The sequence below is a fragment of the Aricia agestis genome, chromosome 2 (assembly GCF_905147365.1).
Source record: "Aricia agestis chromosome 2, ilAriAges1.1, whole genome shotgun sequence".
In the NCBI taxonomy this organism is placed as follows: Eukaryota; Metazoa; Arthropoda; class Insecta; order Lepidoptera; family Lycaenidae; genus Aricia; species Aricia agestis.
The window spans coordinates 6,299,465-6,320,516 of NC_056407.1; the positions used below are offsets into that span (position 1 = coordinate 6,299,465).

Below are 21,052 nucleotides of genomic sequence, written 5' to 3' on the forward strand. Positions count from 1 at the left end.
ATTTACAATTTTCATTTGAACTTTGAAGTACCTACCTATCAAATTTTATAATATTTGGGCGAACAAGTGAAAAACAATACAAAAAAAAAACAGTTTATCTAACAAAATGTCCGCGAGTGTTACAAAGAGCCAAGTGCTAGTTTTATATAAATCGCTTTTAAAAGAATCCCAAAAGTTTCCAAACTATAATTTCAGGTTTGTGTTTTATTTCACAACATTTTTACATTAAATTATATAACCTCTATTTACCATATAAAATCATTACCTATTGTTGCATGTTTTTGTAATATTTTTTCTATCCATGTATGTAACAAAAGAGTAAGGAATTAGGAAAAAAACAATAAACATACCAAACTTCGTAGTTCGGTTAAAACAGACAGTGTGGGGCAAACAGACAAAATTCCAAAATTAGTGTCAAGCTTTTTACTTGCTCAAATTATTTTTCTCACTAACTCTATAAAGTCTAAGGTATCTGAGCATTCAGAGCATATATAATAATTATGTAGTATGTATGTATATAACCTAAATGTCAAAATAACTTCGTAGGCCTATGTTATTTGTGTGCAGCTTTTAAAGTACTTACATACTAATTTAATATTAAAAATAAAATTATACTTCTTTATAGGTCATATGCTTTGAGAAGAATTAGAGATGCTTTTAAAAGTAACAAAACAATTGGCGACAATAAAGAAATTCTTAAGGAATATGAATATGGAAAACAAAATTTGGAAATTATAAAAAGACAGGTGTGTATTTCATATTAATAACTTTAGTAAAAACTATTCTATGCCATAAAATAAATTTTAAATTAGAAGCTATATATACTACTGATAGATATTTTATTTTGGAAACATTCTCAATAAGTATGTTGTGCTATAATTTTGTTGATTTTCAGGTTGTAATTGGAGACATGTTCAGAACAGAGAAACTAGTAATCGAAAATATTCAGTAACTTAAGCAATAGCTTTTAATAGTTTTACATTAATCACAATATAGATATAATGATTTAGTTATAACTAACGTAATATGGCAAACTCAAAATGCCAGTTACTCAAGTGGTTGCATTTAATATTTAACAAGAAATGTTTATGAGCAAGTAAGTGACTTACACATTTTTATTTGTAGTGCAATAGAATCTGAAATGAACAAATGTTAAGTTTTTGGATATTATTATAATATGAACAGTATTCTTTTTAAATATGCCCATGAGTCCATTTTTAGTTTAAAAAAAATATTTAGACTTAAATGTCAGTAGTTGTATTTTGTGATTGTTGAAAAATATATATGTTTTGTAATCAACATGTAGTGTTTATATTCTATTTAGTTCACCTCACATAATTTATTATGCCCTTATTAATAATTCAAGAGTTATTATTATTATTATTTTTTTATGAAATAAGGGGGCAAACGAGCAAACGGGTCACCTGATAGAAAGCAACTTCCGTCGCCCATGGACACTCGCAGCATCAGAAGAGCTGCAAGAGCGTTGCCGGCCTTTTAAGAGGGAATAGGGTAATAGGGGAGGGTAGGGAAGGGAAGGGAAGGGAATAGTTGAGGGTAGGGAAGGGAATAGGGTAGGGGTTAGGGGATTGGGCCTCCGGTAAACTCACTCACTCGGCGAAACACAGCACAAGCACTGTTTCACGCCGGTTTTCTGTGACAACGTGGTATTTATCCGGTCGAGCCGGCCCATTCGTGCCGAAGCATGGCTCTCCCACGTATAAATATTCCATGAAAATGTTACAATTTTAGGACCGAATATTGCATTTATTACAGGACACAATTTTTTCGGAATATTATGTTAAGGTCAATTATAGAATCTTAACCTCAAGTTTGTGGGGTCACCACCCTTGTCCCTCGGCCGCAATCTTGAAAAAAAGGGCGACAACACTATTTTCACTATATCCCGGAAACTGTATGTCTTACAAAAAATTTGTAAAATTATAATTTGTTGCAAATTGTTTTGCCTACACATATGCTTATATAACTTTTCACCCTAAATTAAAAATTAAAAAGTTATAAGCAAAAAAAAAGTGAGTTTTTTTATTTTTCTTATTACTTTTAACTTTGTTTAATACATTTTACAAAAAAATTACCTGAGGCCTACCTTGTAGATGATCTTTTGAGAAAAAGATCCCCCAATCCCACCCAATCTCATGATGTTAATTTTCTGCAGATGCAAAGGAAACTGTGGAAGCATGTGTGGCTGCAGAAAAGCTGGCCTAAAATGCTATACAGTTAACTACTATTCTGTAGAGCATTTCAGGCCTGCTTATCCTTTTTTTTTTTTGTAAAATGTATTAAACAAAGTTAAAAAGCAATAAGAAAACTTAAAACAAAATAAAACACAATTTCCGTGCACTTTTTCCACTATATTAAGAAATTATTAACAAATTACACGACGGTTTCGAAACTAATCATCTTCAGGTGTGTAATTTGTTAATAATTTCTTAATATAAGTAGTGAAAAAAGAGCACGCAAATTGTGTTTAATGTGTTCAACATGAATTTCCACCAAGAACCAACGGTACAATCAATTACATATTATTTTTTTTTAAATCTAACTTGTTTACTTATAACTTTTTATATTTTTTATTTAGAGTGAAAAGTTATATAAGCATATTTGTAGGCAAAATAATTTGCGACAAATTATGATTTTACAAAATTTTTGTAAGACGTATAATTTCCGATATATCACTGATATCTCGAAAATAGTGTTGTCACCCTATTTTTCAAGATGGCGGCCGGGGGACAAGAGTGGCGACCCCACAAACTTGAGGTTAAGTTTCTATTGACCTCCCTCCCCCCCCCCCCCCCCCCAACATAGCCCAAAAATAAAATTGCGTCCTCTAATAAATGCAAAGCTCATGTAACATTTCAATGGACTAAGTTGCATAATATACAGCTGTTATAAAATCTGGTGTGGGTTATTTTCTAATATGTATAAGAAAGGTAGGTAGATATTAATGTTACTTGAATTATTTTTATTTCAATAATTAATTAAAAGGATGAAAGATATAAAAAAAATACATTGAAAAATATTTATTGAAATATCAATATATTGGTGTCTCAATACTATCTTCAAAAGATAAAATATCCTTCTCAGACTCTGTAGAGTGTTTATGAGAATGCTTCTTTGTTTCCTTTTTATTGTGATGCTTCCTGTGTTTTTTACTCTAAAATAAACCATGTTTTTATTAATATTGTGGAATAGGAGATGTAGAAAACCTGAGGTAAGTATAAAAATGTAAGGTATAATTTTTATCAAAAAAATATTTACCTTTCCTTTGGTTCTACGAGTATGCTTCATGTGTTTTGATTTTTCAAATGAAGACATTTTATTTGATTTTCGGCTATTATCTACAGGTGCCATAATATATGTTAGCATTGGTTCCTAAAAGAAGAAAAAAATATTTACATTTAAAATCTTATCCAGAAGACAACTATTTGTAATTTGTTGTCTAAACTCTAATGTCTTACCTTGTCCTCATACTTTTCTGTGTATAACTTTTTGAAGATGCTGTTACTAAGGTCAGCTTCCGTAGCTATATCTTCAGCAATGTGTAGGTATTCAGCATCTTTATTTTCTGTTTTATGCCTGTACAATAAAATAATTCCACCTAAATAAAACTCCATCTCTGGCAATAGTTTAACACACAAAGTGATACCATGTTACCGTTCGTTAGAAGTAATGAATTTCTTCTATTGCACAAATTAATTATTATTAACCTACCGGCCATGAAAATCGAAGTCGGTTTTATTATTTTCTTCGTCGTGATAATTTTGGTCCATTAAAATGTGTTCTCTGAAAATAAACAATAGGTGCTGAATGCTGATGTAATGTTACATTTAATTAAATGAAGCTTCATAATACAAATAAAGAAAGTTAGATCTTAAGTCCAAAGAAAAAAAGGGGGGGGGCTTAATTATTTATTTTATTGTAATTTTATTATTAAATATCAAAGTACGAATATAATTAGGTATTTTGTGAATATTTAAAGTGTCATTATGGATTACGAGCAAAAAAAGCCAAAAAAAACATGTTTGTGGGAGTCCCCCTTAAATATTAACTTTATTTTATTTTTAGTACTTATTTATTGTTATAGCGGCAACAGATATACACAATCTGTGAAATTTTAAGAAGTCTAGCTATAGCGGTTTTTGTTCACCCTGAATAAGTTCCATAGAAATCGCTTAAGCGCTTATTCCACTTAGGATCCTAGCTAGGTTAGGATTCTAGCTAGGATACTAGTTTTCTAAATGTTATTCCACTTGACAAATTCTAGGATCCTAGCTAGGACTTCCTAGCTAGGATAAGTGAAATAAGCGCTTCAGCTCACGCACTCTATACCCTCTTTTGAGTCATTCGTTAACCGGACTACTATAGTGGTTCTGGAGACAGACGAACTGTGACGAACAGACATCATATTGTAGCAAAGCTTCATGTAGCAAATAAAGCTTTGTAAAGCTTCATGTGGCAAATAAAGTCTTATGTAAAATTTAAGATCATGTAAGTATAAGTTTTAAGTAAAATTTAAGTTTTGGAAGTTTTGACTACATTTTGGCAAAAATAATACCTTTTTTCATTGCTTTCGCTTTCGTATCTGCGTTCTATATTCTCCGGGTTTTTACTGACAATGTTATGGTTCATACGCTGCACCACATCCTCTATGTCTCGCATACGGGTTTCTATAGCATCTACTAGAGATTGCAGGTCCGAACCTTCAACTTTCTTTTCGGGTGGCTGCGGAAATAATTATTTTAAAAATTATTAAATTTCATGATTTGAACATAAAAATACATAAAAAAAAAATATATAAAAAATATTGAGAATTGATAAAAATTTGAAACAGCCTGTATAATATTAATTAGGTTGTATAAGTTTGGAAATAAAATCGTGTAGGTGTTACTTCGGTCTCCGCCAAGAAACTTATGTCTCCGCCAAACGGAAAGTCACAATTTTGAGCCCTACTTAATATTTAAACATTGGTCAAAAAGTAAATTATTTAAGTATTTAAAAATTTTCTGAATTGCAGACTGCAGTACGAGGCCTGGTACGAGTAAAACGTAGGTACTCTACGCCGACTTTGTCTTGCGACTTGCGACGAGCTTTGATTACTTAGTAATTTTTAATTATTTGTTATTATTTTTAATAATTATGAATATTATGGTTTTGTAAAAAAAAATAGTATTAATACCAATTCCGTATCAGTTTCGTCAAATGCTTCTTGTTCGCTCCACCTTTTTGGCGGTATTCGGGACCACGGGTGTCGCTTCTGCGATTATTAGTAGGTAATACGTTAATAAAATAAAGAACGATTTATTTCTCATTTCAAGATATGAGTTACAGAATAGAGTAATAATAATAATTGCTTTTGAAGATTTTCAGTAAATTATGCACTTACATAATATGTACTTACTTTTTCATTAACTTCATTGTCATCAATTTCGCGTTCTTTATCAAAATCATATTCACTGTCGAAGTTGTTGACCTGATTAATTCTTTTAGAACTAAAATCAAAATACTTTATCTACATAAGTCATAACAATAAATTATTTATTTCAATATAAAGGAGCAAGAATTGCATTTACCCGGAAGATCTGTGTCCTTTTATACGATTTTCTTCATTATCCGACGTCAAAGCTATCTGAAAACCATTACATTAATAAAATAATATCATTAAAGATTTTGGGTCACTACTCACTTGTGATAACATTTTTAAAATCAGTAAAGTATTGGTCTACCAGAATCTGATGGCAAAAAATGAGAAATAAAATTGACTCTAGCAATACCGGCGCGGGGTAATTGCAATAAAACATTTTGATCCTTTTTTTTTCCTTATAGCGGCTGATTCTATGTGTAAAACATGCAAATATAAAAATTATCCAATGATCAAGAATATTTTTTGAAAATCTGCCATCCAAATGTGCCATCAGATCCTGGTAGACTTATACTATAAAAGATCGCATAAAGTCTACCTACGGCTTTGATTATGACTACGGTGCAATATATCTTTTATTTACTATGTGTAGGAATTGATAAAAAATAAAATGCTACTACCACAATATCAGCATCCGAAGTAGGTTTTGGTTTGATGACAGTATTCTTAAAACTTTGCATCCTTAAGATGTTTTTCTTCAGAGCTCTTTTCGGTTCATCCATGAGATCTGTGTGGAGTTCAAATACTGGTCCTTGTTCATCCTTAGGCCTGAAAAGTTTTCTTATTATTTTCTGTACTTTATAAATTGGACGCTGTTAAGCATTTGTGTACCAACCCACAGAAAATTACGTATTGAGTTATGAATGCAGTTATGTTCTTTAGATGATTTAGAACAAGGCTACATTCAAAATTGAACAACGAAAAAAATTGTGGGTTAGGACACTAATAACAGCGACCATATATCAATCTCAACTTATGTTATTAAAAAGACGATGCCCGCTCCTTCGTTGCCCCAAAATTCGTTTATCGCCTATCGGAACCCTAACTTTTTGGGATAAAAAGTGTCCTGGGTATTTCCATTTCCCTGGCCTCAAAGTGTCCCTATACCCAGCAAAATCGGTTCAGCAGTTAGGGCGTGAAGAGGTAACAGAAAGACACACTTTCGTATTTATAATATTAGTATGAATATGTAGGTACGTTGTTTTAGAGGCTTACTTTGGCAATTTCTCGTCACTTGGAGGAGGTTTTTTCTTCTTATACATGTGACTCCAGGGTGCAGTTGGTAGGGTCTCCCACGGCTGCCCTAGAACTTTCGTCCAGACTTCGCCTTGCACAACAACGAGGCATCTAAAATGTTTATGATTATATTTTGTAACCTAAATGTAGAATTAAATGTTTTGTGAAAATTTACCAAAAAATCAAGGCATTATGAGACTTTGTGGTCAAAATTATAGCTATAATCTGACCACATACCTGCTGAAGAGGTGTAAACTATTCCTAATACGTTAAAACCTACCTTAATCTTGTACAACAGTATGGGAACTGCATGTTGGTGTCCTCCACTACGTCCTCACACTCAATGGCAGACTCTGGTTTTTCCACTCGCTTGCATCTAAAGAAAACAGTAATAGGAATAATGGTTAATTGGTTAGACCTTGTATTTTTCTTGTTCTGTTTCGGTATAATCGGTATTAATTTGAAGCCCATTTAAATTTACATACATATTTCTGTTGAATTCGCAGAATAGGTCTAGAATCTATGCATGCGTCGTTGCATGCTTTCCTTAAATCGCGTATGCATTGGAACCCAACTTTGAAAAGAATTACTTGAATCTCATTTGGTAACTCACCCCACTGTATACATAGCCAGTTTTCTGCCGCTAAGCTGGCACTTGTGTCTCGTACAGGAATAAGCATCAGCCCATTCTGTGTTGGCTGCATGCTTCTTAAAAGTCCGAGGATCCACGCAATCTGTTGAATCATCAATACGACGTTGGCTGTCTATAAATATATCCAAACCGCACTTAAATACATAAACGATCAAAAAAATGTTTTAGGTGTTCTACTAGACATGACCAAGGCTTATGACAAAGTATTGTATGACATACTCCTTAGAAAACTCTCAGGCTCAGGTATACGAGGAGAAGCATACTCGTGGTTTAAATCATTCCTAAAAAATATAAAACAGATTGTACAAATGGAACACTACGACCAAAATACGCGAGAAATAACCAAAATAAGATCGGAGGAACTAGAGATGACGTGCTCCATTCCTCAGGGAAGTGTAATAGGATGCGTACTGTTTTTAATCTACATTAACGATCTACCGAAAATCTTAAATAATCAAATAGCTCTACCAGTATTGTTTGCAGACGACATAGCTATTTTAATAAAATACGAAAACATGAACTCTAACGATAATATATTGCAAAAAATATTAAAAGATGTTACGGATTGGCTTCAGGACCACAATTTAGAAATTAACTTCAAAAAAACAAAAACAATTCAATTTCGATCGTATAAAAAACCTGCTATTAATATAAATACTTCATTTGAGAACATAACTTTAGAAACCGTAGACACATTCAACCCACTCGGGATTCACATTGACACACATTTAAACTGGAAAACTCATATCGAAAATATCAAATTAAAATTATCCAAATTCACATATGCACTTTTCCATCTAAAATGTAGCACTGACCTTCAAACCTCAATTTCAGCATACTATGCTTATGCGTACTCGTGGCTACGTTACGGAGTCATACTGTGGGGAAATAGTGTTAACGCCAATGAACTTTTTATTCTTCAAAAAAAAAATGCATAAGAATAATAGCTCAAATAAAAAATAGAGAAAGCTGTAGACCATATTTCATTAAATATAATTTACTTACTCTCCCATCAATTTACATATACAAGATATTAGTTTATTTGTTTTTAAGAATTTTGATTATAATATCACTAAAGTAAAGGATACACACAATATCAACACCAGACACAACAATAGACTACACCTCCCATACTCCACAATAAAAATGTTAAATGAAAGCCCATATTACATGGCAGTTAAATATATAACCGTTTACCAGAAGAAATAAAAAATGAAACTAAATTAATTTCATTTACGAGGAAATTAAAAACTTACCTCATTAAAAATTGTTTTTACTCTCTGGAAGATTTCTTCTCTAAAGATAATAATTAATTAGTTGTTGAAAGATAACAAAGTTCATAAAATATATTACTACCCATATATTATATAGATATATACTAGTATAGTTATATTATAATAAGAAATATTGTTAGTAAAATAAAATAAAATTAAGATAGTCATAACACTTCGCATTGTTAACATAATATTGTAAAAATATATTACATATAAAGTATTTGTTCACAATTTTTAAGCAAACGCCTGCACAAGGTACTAAGTCTTAACTTACAATGTTTGTATATTAATTACTTAGTTTGCAAATAAAATATTTGAATCTTTGAATCAATTTAAGACATTTATTCGTCTGCCACCTTCCATTAAAAGTTCCATATGTATCATATCCTATAGACTGGTATGTCTCGTATTTCGATGTATGTATGATATGTTTGAACTGGCTAATGGCCCACCAGTCCACATTGTATGTGTTTCACCACTGTACCTTTCTCTTCTGAGAATTAAAAGTGATATCTAATCAACCATAACAACTCTTTGGTACGATCTCAAGGGTATCCCCGCGCCCTAGGGACATGTCACATGATTAATGTAACTTGCTATTTTTATTGAAATGAGTAATGTTTCATACTTACATTGGTCTTTATTCTCATTTAATTGACCGGAAGCAAAAGCCAAATAGCTTAAAAGAGTATACCAAAACATCTGACCTATTTGTGGCTACTGCGGTGAAACCGTGAACCTCTCGACTTTAATTCATCATTGGAGAGGTACACTCTACGACAAATTAGAAACGAAAAGCTTTATAATAGTACTGTACTACTGTGACTGTTAAATTATTTTGTATTGTATGAAATATGAATCGATATACATATTAAAAATCTCTGATAAACTAAATTTTAAATTTCGTTTCGGACTCAATTTCAACAAAAGAAAGGACAATGCTAACCGTTTCAATTAAAAATATTATTTATGTAGATACTAATAACATTTTTAATCCGGTTTCACCAGGAATAATTTTATAGTGCCCAAGCGCAGTACACAAGAGCACTCTCTATTCTTATACTCTCATAAGTCATAACCCAGTCACCAGTGGGACGGAAGACCGACGAGAGAATGTAGATTCTACTGTCATATCGAATAAAAAGGTTCACAAAGTACATTTAAACAGTGATCGATCTTTAGATTTTAACTTAGTGAGGCAGTAGTTAATTTTTGGATTTTTTTTGCTGAGACTCGAGTTAGATCTCTTATGCCCGCTCCATACCCTCGCGAGATATTCGTGAGAATCTTCAAGAGATTCTCATTTCTCATATCCTCCCGACAATCTCGCGAGAGTGTGGAGCGGGCATTATAGGTTGTAACTTGTAGGTGGTCTCGGCCCTAAGGTCGATGTGGACTAAGTTTGTATAAGTTGAAAATTAATTTAAAATTGGACACAATGACCTAAAATTCTTTTGGTGACTGTACGTAAAGAAAACGTGATTTAGAACGTATAAAAAGAAACCAAATATTTATCAGTTGTGAACAAAGGAAACATTAGATCTAATCGATGCTTGGAGAACAAAAAATATCGGAAGAAAAGTGTAATTAGTTACCTACTTTAATAATACACCAAAAATAATGATGATACTTGTTACCAAAGGAATTATCTACAAAGCAATGACACTTAGTTATCATAAGAGTCCCGAGGAAATAACCCGAGTAACAATAACTCGTCTGATACAAGTTCAAGGCTTATACAGGCTGTTATTTTTAAGTAACAAAATTTTATTTATAAAAATATAATGTGTTTGGCTTTTTATTAAAAAAAATATTTTGCATAATTTTTTAGGGTTCCGCAGTCAACAAGGAACCCTTATAGTTTCGGTCTGTCTGTCTGACCGTCTGTCTGTCCGTCTGTAAATTGTAATCCGGCATGAATGCACTAAAACAAAATGGTAAGTATATAAAATCTTAAAAAATATTTTTTTATGGTACCTCCCCTACACATCAAGCGGGGATGATATTTTTTTCGCGTCCACCCCACCGTGTGGGATGTCGTTGGATAGGTTTTTTTTTAAATATTACGAGTATTCATAGATCATTTTCCGATTTAGGGATCCATATTATGTGAAATATGAATAAAAATTATCACGGCTAAGAAGGGGGGGCAGATTAAAAAACCTAGACTTCCAATTCGTGATTTTTAACATGAGTAGGTATCTCACAATAGTATTGAAGGTGAGTTAAAAACAAAATATGAGCGAGCGAACTGGGATTGAATGCCTCCCCTCTCAACCCTCCGCACCACTACTACTCTCTCCGCACCACGTTTAGGTACGAAACTCGTGAGCATTATCGCTGCCAGCTGCCCCCCCTCCCCCCCCCTGCCTGTACCTCGCTACGCCCATGGTAATAGTCGATCGAGTAAAAAAAATCGGCGAAGTATAAAGGAACTTTTCGATAAAATTCCTTTGAACGTAACTGAGCTGATGATGTTGTTAGTAGTGTAAAACTCGTTATATGTAAATGTACATTCATTGACCATACAAAAATGATCAAAAACTAGCGGTACTACGGAACCCTATTACGCGCGTGGCCCAACACGCGCTTGTCCGGTTTTTCAAATATTGTTAAAATGCGGGGTACTTAGAAAAACAACTGAAGAAAGTCATATCGGAGTTCGGACATAGTACTATGAATTCGATGGATCTCTAAAAATAAACCGCGTTGCTATCAGTAAAAGTGGATTGACACAAGGTGTGCAAGGTTTTAAAATTATTCGCGGTAGACCAATAATATCATGCAAAAAAATTTAATGGCACCTAATAAGTGTGCGGCGTTACATACAAAACTATTTTGAGTATAGAACTAAAATTGTGTTTTTCAAGTTTTAATAATGTTTTGTTACCAAGAATTGTTCATTTAATTTAACAATACGAAATTTATTAAAGTGTTTTGTTATTTATATCTCAAGGATTGGCATTGCTATTTGCTACAGTGCAATGTGACTATAGTAAGCAGTGGACGCTTGAAGGTGTAATTTTAGAGGTATCACACTCATCAGGTAAGCTCGTTATAATTACTAATAGTATTGGATCCGACCGTAAAATCCTGCAGGAATCGTTTTTTTCGATCAAATTTATTTTAAAATAATCTTTAGAACGTATAGAATGGATTAATGTTAGGTTGCCTTGTCAAAAGTAGCCGCAAGTACCTCTAATTAAGTTTAATGTTCATGAGATAAATGCATAATTTGTTTGATTTTTTTTTTCAGTAAATTTTACATCATTTGAAAGAAAATGACGGGACAAAATAAGGTATAAATTGGTGCCAGCTCTAAATCGGCCGCAACCTAGGGTTGCCAGCCCGTAAACAGACATAGTTCATCATCAAAATTGAAGCATCGATTTTTTTAATAATTTTGATACAAAATTAAAGTTTTATGCATTTTGTGCATGAATATCCATAGTTGCCAGTTGCATGATAGTCGCAAATTGGGGTTGCCATCACTTTTGTTTAAGACAAATGTTCAGGCCTACAATTATTATGCCTGGGAGAATTTAAGGACGTCGAGAACCCACCCGCAAGATTGCAATTTTTATTTAACAGGCGTTTTTATTTTTATGCGTAGTGTCCTGTCATTCCTATTGAGGGGGTTCGGGGGGCACAGCCCCTCAACAAAACAAAAACAAACACAATCCAGAAAGTCCTAAAGTTGGTTAGGTTAGGTTAGAACTTAGACCACAACACAGAGGGAGCCGAGCGAGCGCAGCGAGCGTGCTGAGGTAGCAGCCGGCGACCGTCGTCAAATAAAAGGAGGGCTCGCGGGGCGCAGCCCCCCGCCAAAACAAAAACAAACACGATCCAGAATGTCCAAAAGTAGGTTAGGTTAGAACTGTGACTGTGCTGCGGCAGCAGCCGGCAACCGTCACATAACACGCCTCAGAATTTTTTATTTTTACTTATTGCATTAAATTTTTGGTCACCCCTTAAACTTAATCCGAGAATAATCTTTCAATAAAATACAAAAAGTTTTCCTATTCTCCCAAATTACATATTAAGCTAATGGTTGCCCTAGTTAATTTGCCATTTAACCAGTTGGCTAAGCGTCGTCTAGCTGTAGTGTTGAACGTTGTAGTCAACAAGTCGGCTAAACGACGTATAGCCGTGTGATTGAATGGCGTTATTCAGTCGAAGGGCTAGCTGTTTGATTGAACGGCTATTTAAACCAGTCGGCTGCGACACCTACATTACCAACAGCTACTGGCCGGCAGGTATCTACTAATTTATTCAGTACTTCGTTTTCTGGTTTCAAAATCAACGATCAGAACTTATCTAGTTACCTTTCTTATTTCTTGTAGTACCGTCTGATGAAGCAGCTTCCATAAAATGTAACAAAGCTATGAGGGAGTTGCAGCTATTTCTAACGACCCAAAGGGGTTAGTTTGTATATGTGTTAAGAGGATACCACAGCGGCTAGAGAAATGAAAAAAAAGTACGTGTAATATCTATAGCTGTCTCCCATACCTCAAGCCTATACCGCAGAACGCGATAGAGACAACTGCAGAAAATCCAGAAAATCAACGATTCGTTGTCCCCTGATTCCTTCTCCAAAACTTAACCGATTTAAGTACTTTTTTCATTAAAGATTAAAAAAAGGCTTGAGCTGTGTTCCTATGTTTTGCTTTTTTTGTATAATCTATCCAAATCTGTTTTCTGGACGTTTGAACACAGTGGAAAATCTGGCCATTTTTTTGGGTTTTTGAACGTTCATATCTTATTTAATAATTAAATTATGAAAAAAAAGAAAACATAGGGACATTGTATTAGTGGCCGTAGATATTCAGGAAAAAAATTATAACTCTACTAGCATTATCCAGGGAGGAAACAGGGGACAATGTTTGTATGGAAAAAATGGCGGTGTGGAATCCTCTTAATAGTATGATTCTTAAAATATATTTTATTTCTAATAAAAATATTTCCTTCAAAGCTGATAAACAAATTAAATATCATGCCTATTAACTATTAAGTAATATTCGTTTAAAATATATTCCAGTGTCGATTACATACTTGAGATGTCCACTCGCGTTTTCGTACTCATGTTCTTGGCTCTCGTAAGTGATAAAAATGTTTACACTAGGTAGTTATTTTAGTAGCGCAATCTTGTACTTAAGTGTTTGGAGATTCAGCGTTTTTAGTAACGATAAGAACAAAGCTCTCGACCGTTGCTTGGCCATTTTTGTAACGTTTGCCCTAAGTAAATTTAATTTTGATATTTTTCCTCCATCATTTCCTTATTAAGGCTAAACATTTTGTGCGAGGAAGTGATATTTTTGTAATATTTCCCTTATCCGGTATCCATCAATTATTTTAGTTCGTATTCTTTTGTGTCAAATTTCTAAGATCCTTATAAGTCTTTAATTAAATTATTGTGTTCGTGCTTAAGATGGCGAAGACGTCTGGAGAAGCGCCAAAAATAAAATTGAACGATGGAAATGAAATGCCTGCGCTGGCTCTAGGAACATTCCTAGGAATGGAAGTGAGTTTTTTTTTGGTATAATATTCAAGGATATTATAGACCTGGATCCCAGAAGAAATAAGACATATTAACTTACTTACTGATGGATGAAAACATAGGTTCTTATTAGTGCCTCGTGTACTTAGAATACCGTACCTGCGAATTTGTGTAGCTCTACTTGTGACACCTGGTCATGTTACAGGTACCACTCTCTCTCTCACTCACTAACGCTCACTTTGCCAGTACTTACTATACTATGCTGACGCGGACGAAGTAGCGGGCAACGGCTAGTAGGAAATAAATTCTTGCAATATTGTTTTCTAAAGTGTTTTATTAATTTATAAAATAAAAATAACGCCTTCAAAAAAATTAGCAACAAAGTTATTTTTAAAGCGCTTGATAAAAGTTTTGGTCACTGAAAAGTGTCTTACACTACATGATACTAGTTCAGAATAATATTCTACAAATTATATTTAAATATAAGACATAACAAAATAAGTAAAGTAAGACTAATTTTTAGTCTACTTTGGTACCTGGTACCTGACCAGGTGTCACACGTAGAGCTACACAAATTCGCAGGTATTCTAAGTACACGAGGCACTACTAAGAACCTATGGTTTCATCCATCAGAAAGTAAGTTATTATGTCATATCCTTCTGGGATCCAAGTCCATTATGTATATTATGTGATGATATAGTTGATAATTGAATAATAATAATTATTAGTATAAATTATTATAATAATTATATTTTATACTATTCATATTTCTTGTACGTATTTAAAAACAGTGCCGAATTTATATTTTTACGAGTGTAGGATGCACCACTCTAGGATGCTGCCGCCCTTCTAAGATACTGCTGCCCCTAGGCCTATTTATAAATTCAGGGCTGCTTAAAAGCTACAATAATCAGTTACATATGACACTATCTGTCATGGTTATTGGTTAGTAACCTAACCAATAACCATTCACTTTAATGACGATATCGTAGACTGCACATCGATCGGCAAACGACAAATCGTTAACGATCCATTGGAGCCGCGGCATTTATGCGAAAAAGTCACCTATAAGGCTTATAACTATGTTGTTCGCAGTAAGATAAAATAAATTTCAAAATCCATTACACATTTACAGAACGGAGTAATCGTATCGAAGGAAAATGAATTGGTTAACGTTATAGTTGAAGCGATCGACATCGGGTACCGACACATCGATACAGCGTTCATATACAATACAGAGGCAGAAGTTAGCAAAGCGTTGAGTACAGCATTCGACAAGGGTGCGACGAAAAGAGAAGATGTGTTTGTTACGACCAAGGTAAAATATATTTTCAGCTTCTCCTTACTCGCCATAGGCCATAGCCATAATATTTGAGATAGTAATAGATAAGGTTGCCTCTTCAATGGGAAGCTTTAGGACCGAGTCTGTATCCTATTTTGTAGGATTTCGATAAACATATTCTAAATGTAAGAGGTCAGTATAACCGATAGGAATAGAATTACAGGGGCATCGATCACGTTATTACTGGTATGCCGCGGCCGCACATGCGTCTACGGTGCGAAGCTTCGTGCTATGAGACGATACCATTGGACGATACACGCAGAATTTGCAGAGAATATTGACAAATTAGTATCTAGCCTGAGTACTAAAAGGAGGGGACGTAAGTTATCTTCATACAAAGGCACCACGCGCGGCTTGTATGTGTGCGCCATAGTATCAATGCGTCGCCACGTACGGCACACAACAAAATCTCGGCCAGTTTTATAAGGCTGGTACCGCCGAGATTTTGTTGTGTGCCGTACGTGGCGACGCATTGATACAGCTATGGCGCACACATACAAGTCGCGCGCGGTGCCTTTGTATGAAGATAACTTACTTCCCCTCCTTTTACTATTCCTGAGTAGTCTATGTATTTGAATTGTTTCAGCTATGGAACACCCATCACCAGTGCGACGAGGTGGAGGAAGCGCTGCGTTCGCAGCTCAACACTCTTGGTCTCACTTACGTGGATCTCTACCTCATGCATTGGCCAATGGGATTTCATGTATGCAGTATTATTCATTAAATAACAAGAGCGTTTTTACATTATAAGAACTTATATCGGACCGATTAATATGTACTAGCGATCGCCCAATGGTTGAAATTCGACCTTAGTTTAAAGGACATTAGGAATACTACCTATATTTTGTAAAAATATTTTCTTTATCATATTTTTTTCAACTCTTGTCTCTGGGACTCAGCTGATCTTAGACTGGCCGTGTAAACATTGTCTGATTCAATAAAAAAGACTATAATCCATTTTCAATTTGTCAACTTGTTGCCAACAGACTTCAACCATAAATAAAAGAGTTTAATTCGCTTGTCACTCTAAAATCTATCACACAGACTACTTAGAAGAACTAACGTTATCTATCATCTTATCTAGTGTGTGATAAGTGCCGGATAGGCTATCCACAACTTTTCTGACAGATTCTCTATACTCCATTGAGTCTATCTGTCAATTTAAGTTGTGAATAGCCAAGCCAATAGGAAGTGGTGAAACAGGGCCTTATACTTGCATATTCCTCTTACAGAGTAATAACACGTACAGTGATGTAGACTACATGGAAACGTGGAAAGGCCTAGAAAATGCAAAGATGCTGGGCCTCACCAAGTCCATAGGTGTCTCTAATTTCAACAAGGAGCAGCTCGCAAGGCTACTAGCCGAAGGATACGTTAAACCCGCGGCATTACAGATTGAGGTTTATCTATCTTGATGATATTTTTAATTAAAGTTTACTTAAGCTAAGAAAACAGAAAGTGTACAAAATATGTCAAGAATGACCAATTAAAGTAAGACGTTATGACATATTATTACAGCCACATAATTCAGTACTTTCTTAATTTGAGGAAATTACCTTCAAATTACTATTCAATGGGTTGTTTTCTTATTTTTAATCTCCACCAGGCGGCGCGACGATAGACACTTCTAGATTTTCTATTGGTTCCCCACCGATCTGAAATTATCTGCAGGTTGGCATCACTGACTACATATGGGTTGTGTTTCTAAAAATGTCAATGTACTGTCAAGTGTGACATAAATGAAAATATCTTAAACCTAGTTTCCGTTAGCATAATATTAACATAAAACTGTATGTATTTATATATTTCCATATATTACTATGGTTTTTTGGTTCGTCCCTCTAGTTTAAATTTCACGAAGAGCATATGCCTAAGCGATCATCGGCCTAAGCGATTAGGCCAGTATACTGGTAACAGTTTAGGAACACGCTGACATATATAATACTAGATGATGCCCGCAACTCCGTCGCGCCAAAACTCGTTTATCGCGCTTCAGCAAAATCGGTTCAGCGGTTTGAGCGTGAAGAGGTAACAGACAGACAGACACACTTTCGCATTTATAATATTAGTATGGATTAGTATGGACTTGTCAAAGTGAAAACCGACAACTGAAAGAGTTTTGGCTATGGAGGGTAGATGAAGGAGAACTGTCCTATATGGGGGATATTTGAAAAAGTGTCCAGCTGTACGCAGTAAATAACAGTTGAAAAATCCTCCAAGAGTGTCGTTAGCTACAGCAAAGGGTATGGAATGAATGTAGCCGTTGGTGACAAAATATAAATATATATTATTTAAATTTATTTTAATAATATATTTTGAAAAATATAACCTAAAATAGCTGAAATAAAAGCTGCTAAATGATTTAAAATTTACCCTGTTGCTACTGTAGCGCCACCCTAATTTAACGCATTTTAGCGGACACTTTTTACATACAGAGATAGTTCTCCTCCATCTACACTCCATAGCGGGCATGTTACTTTGACACTTCTTCTACTTTTTGTTGTTGGTGTGGTTTTTATTATTTTTTCCCAAATTGTGTTATTTGGGTTTTTGATGTTCATTATTGGTAAAATATTAGCTATTAAATATCCATCTTTTCGTTATCTTGCACAAGTGCAGGTAAGATGTTGTCCAAAACCAAAATGTATAATTCCTGTGACATTTGGTGTGAATAACTGTAAATAGGGCTATTTCTTCCCAGTTTTGTAGCAATTAATGATGGTATTACCGAATACCGATCATAGTTGGCTACCCATACGCCATCTAGTTACTAAAAAACTGTTTGACAATCAAATGTAAAAAATAAGAAAATGCCTCATTGCATTCAATTGAATGTAGAGTTGAATGTCGCCACCATTAAGTTCATACATGGACGAAAAATTATAGGTACATTGTATAATTTCTGTATGGTTCAAATTACTTTAATGTATTTCAGATACATCTTCTAAACGTGGAGTCGGAATTGGTGTCGTTTGCTCAATCCCACGGAATCACGGTAATGGCTTACAGCCCATTTGGTTCCCTAGTCAAGAGGTTCGGTCAGATGTTCCCGGGACCAAAATGCGACGATCCTGCGCTTCTACCCATAGCTAATAAATATGACAAGACAGTTCCACAAATTGCTCTGAGATGGCTTGTAAGTACCTAAGGCCCAGTAGTCCCTAAAATAAGCAAGTCGATGTCTGTCAGTACGAATATCGACGTTAAGGACATTAAAATAACATTCATATCAGCGCGCCTTGTACAGTGGCTGTTACGCGCTCGCCGCGTGCCTTGAAAATAGAAAATAGGAGAAAAAAACCTTTTGTTTTTAGTATTACACAAATCAAATACTTATATCAAATCGTTTACGTTAGGTTACGACACATATACTACATTTTTTGTTTTTTTCTAGAAAGTGTGTAATTTAGCCATAAAATGATTTAATTATGAAAAACAGCGTTATAACAGTCATGATCTTTGAATTTTTTTTGCTATCGAGCAGAATTTTTCAAATTGTGTACTGATATACCTTTGCGTATAGGAAATTTTCTCAATTTTAAAACGGTACTTATTTTATACTTAAATAATGACATTTCCTTTACTAAAAACGTGTTTTAAAAACCTCATTTTACGTAGTTGCAACAACCACAGCGCCTTAATAATTTTCTTTAGTTTTATATGCATGAATAGTAAAAAGTAACATATTAATTTTATTTTTAGAAATTCGGCTGTTGACTTATTGCTACTTATCCTTTTCACTCCCATGCTAAAATAACGTCTAAGTAATTGCATACTAATTGTGCAAAGAGACAATGGCGATAATTTCAATGACCGAATATTTACATGTTCTGTGACCGGATTATAAATATTGTTTAAACTATTTTTTAAACTATGTCAATTTTTGTCGCAACGTAATAAAGTGTAGTGTTGGTTTACATAAGCAGTGTGTAAATATAGTCTGTCAAAAAAAGTGAAGCAATTAAAAAGTGCCAACATCGTCATCCCTTTCAAATCAATCTAAGAAAAAAGGGATGACACTGCGATGTTGCCACTTTTTAATTTCTTCATTTTTTTGACATACTATAGCTATTCTTTCTTTAATTTCAGGTGCAAAGAAACATCGTACCAGTATTCAAAACTCTAAATCATTCAAGATTAAAATCCAATATGGATATTTTTGACTTCAACCTTACTGACGAAGAAATGAAGATATTAGGAAGCTTTGATAGCGACACAAAATATACTTTACCATCGTTTTGGCAAGACCATCCTCATTACCCCTTCAAAAAGATTCCGAAACCTTTACCGAGCCCATTTATAAATTAAAATTACAATTAAAATAATTTTAATTTAAGTTACAACTAATAGATTTGAAATTCTATTGATGTGACAATAATAAAATAAGTGAAATAACAATATTGATTAATATAAAATATAAAAAAATAAATAAAAATTGAAGAATACCGTGTCTTACTAACTACTGTTTTTACTGATTTCAGTAAACATACGAATACGAATGGTTTCTAATGTGTGATATTAACGCACGTGTTACAACTTACATAGATCCCAAGAAAGTGAAGAAATTAAAAAGTGGCAACATCGTAGTGTCATCCCTTTCAAATCAATCTACAGTACGACAAGGCTTTATTTGAACGTGGCGAGAAAAGGAACTAAACGCTTCTATCATAGAAAATTTCATTTTTGACATGTGTTTGACAGTTCTCTTTTACCAGCAGCGCTCCCGTCGTTCTTCCGTCTTTCTGTAAGAAAAAAGCTTAGAAAAAGATCTATCCTCTGTTTACGGAAAAAAGGGGTGACAATACGATGTTGCAACTTTTTAATTTCTTCACTTTCTTGACAGACTTTATGAGGATAAAGAAGTCTCGAAGTATCCTTGTAATATGCTTGTAATAACTAATGCCCGGTTTCTTAGGTTTCAATAACAGGAGTTTATCGATTCACTATCGCTTTTGATTGGCCAACGTGACGTCTATATAATAACCGACTAAAAACACCATTAATTAGATAATGTTTTCCTGTCTGAACACCTTAGTAATCGGGAATGAGGGATTTTCATTTATATTTTTTAATTTTAACAATCTTAACTAGATGGCGTAAGGATAGACACTTCTAGATTTTCTATTGGTTCCTCACCGATCTGAAATTATCTGCAGGTTGGCATCACTGACTACTTATGGGTTGTGTTTCCAAAAAATATCAGTGTACTGTCAAGTGTGACATAAATCAAAATATCTTAAACCTAAGCGATCATTGGCCTAAGCGATTAGGCCAGTACACTGGTAATAGTTTAGGAACACGCTGACATAATAAAACTTGTCAAACTGAAACTTGACAACTGAAAGAGTTTTGGCGGGCATGTCACTTTCAAACTTCTTCTACTTTTTATTGTTGGTGTGGTTTTTATTATTTTTTCCCAAATAGTGGTTTTTGGGTTTTTGATATTCATTATTGGTAAAATATTAGCCATTAAATATCCGTTATCTTGCACAAGTGCAGGTAAGATGTTGTCAAAACCAAAATGTATAATTCCTGTGACATTTGGTGTGAATATCGGTAAATAGGGCTATTTCTTCCGTGAATTTTAGCTAAAACATCGTTACAATAACTT

At 34.0% G+C, this 21,052-nt stretch overlaps 3 protein-coding genes across 11 annotated transcripts; 2 read left to right on the top strand and 1 right to left on the bottom strand.

Moving 5' to 3' along the window:
* Positions 1-48: 48 nt before the first annotated feature.
* Positions 49-1,299, top strand: LOC121738294 (protein bcn92). Its single transcript, XM_042130263.1, has 3 exons — positions 49-195; positions 626-746; positions 896-1,299. Exons 1-3 carry the CDS (start codon positions 107-109, stop codon positions 950-952), a joined length of 267 nt encoding a protein of 88 aa, XP_041986197.1. The 5' UTR covers positions 49-106; the 3' UTR covers positions 953-1,299.
* Positions 1,300-3,026: 1,727 nt separating this feature from the next.
* On the bottom strand, positions 3,027-9,351 carry LOC121738207 (myosin heavy chain, striated muscle-like). 3 transcript variants are annotated; one of them, XM_042130162.1, is made up of 13 exons: positions 9,235-9,351; positions 7,290-7,410; positions 6,957-7,052; positions 6,656-6,787; positions 6,064-6,208; positions 5,592-5,647; positions 5,420-5,510; positions 5,198-5,275; positions 4,577-4,743; positions 3,733-3,804; positions 3,480-3,597; positions 3,280-3,393; positions 3,027-3,175 (listed from the first exon to the last, which is right to left on the bottom strand). In XM_042130162.1, exons 1-13 carry the CDS (start codon positions 9,302-9,304, stop codon positions 3,053-3,055), a joined length of 1,383 nt encoding a protein of 460 aa, XP_041986096.1. In that variant the 5' UTR covers positions 9,305-9,351; the 3' UTR covers positions 3,027-3,052. The 3 variants fall into 3 exon arrangements, with proteins under 3 accessions (XP_041986096.1, XP_041986087.1, XP_041986105.1); XM_042130153.1 differs by having other exon boundaries at positions 6,061-6,208; XM_042130171.1 differs by lacking the exon at positions 5,198-5,275 and having other exon boundaries at positions 6,061-6,208.
* A 1,880-nt stretch (positions 9,352-11,231) lies between these two features.
* On the top strand, positions 11,232-19,827 carry LOC121738236 (aldo-keto reductase AKR2E4-like). Of its 7 annotated transcripts, none has more exons than XM_042130204.1 (7): positions 11,232-11,648; positions 14,031-14,123; positions 15,235-15,417; positions 16,028-16,144; positions 16,674-16,841; positions 18,377-18,577; positions 19,531-19,827. In XM_042130204.1, the coding sequence occupies exons 2-7, from the start codon at positions 14,031-14,033 to the stop codon at positions 19,747-19,749; spliced, it is 981 nt and encodes a 326-aa protein (XP_041986138.1). In that variant the 5' UTR covers positions 11,232-11,648; the 3' UTR covers positions 19,750-19,827. The 7 variants fall into 7 exon arrangements, with proteins under 7 accessions (XP_041986138.1, XP_041986156.1, XP_041986130.1 ...); XM_042130222.1 differs by having other exon boundaries at positions 11,232-11,341; XM_042130196.1 differs by lacking the exon at positions 11,232-11,648 and adding an exon at positions 11,882-11,901.
* Positions 19,828-21,052: the final 1,225 nt, after the last annotated feature.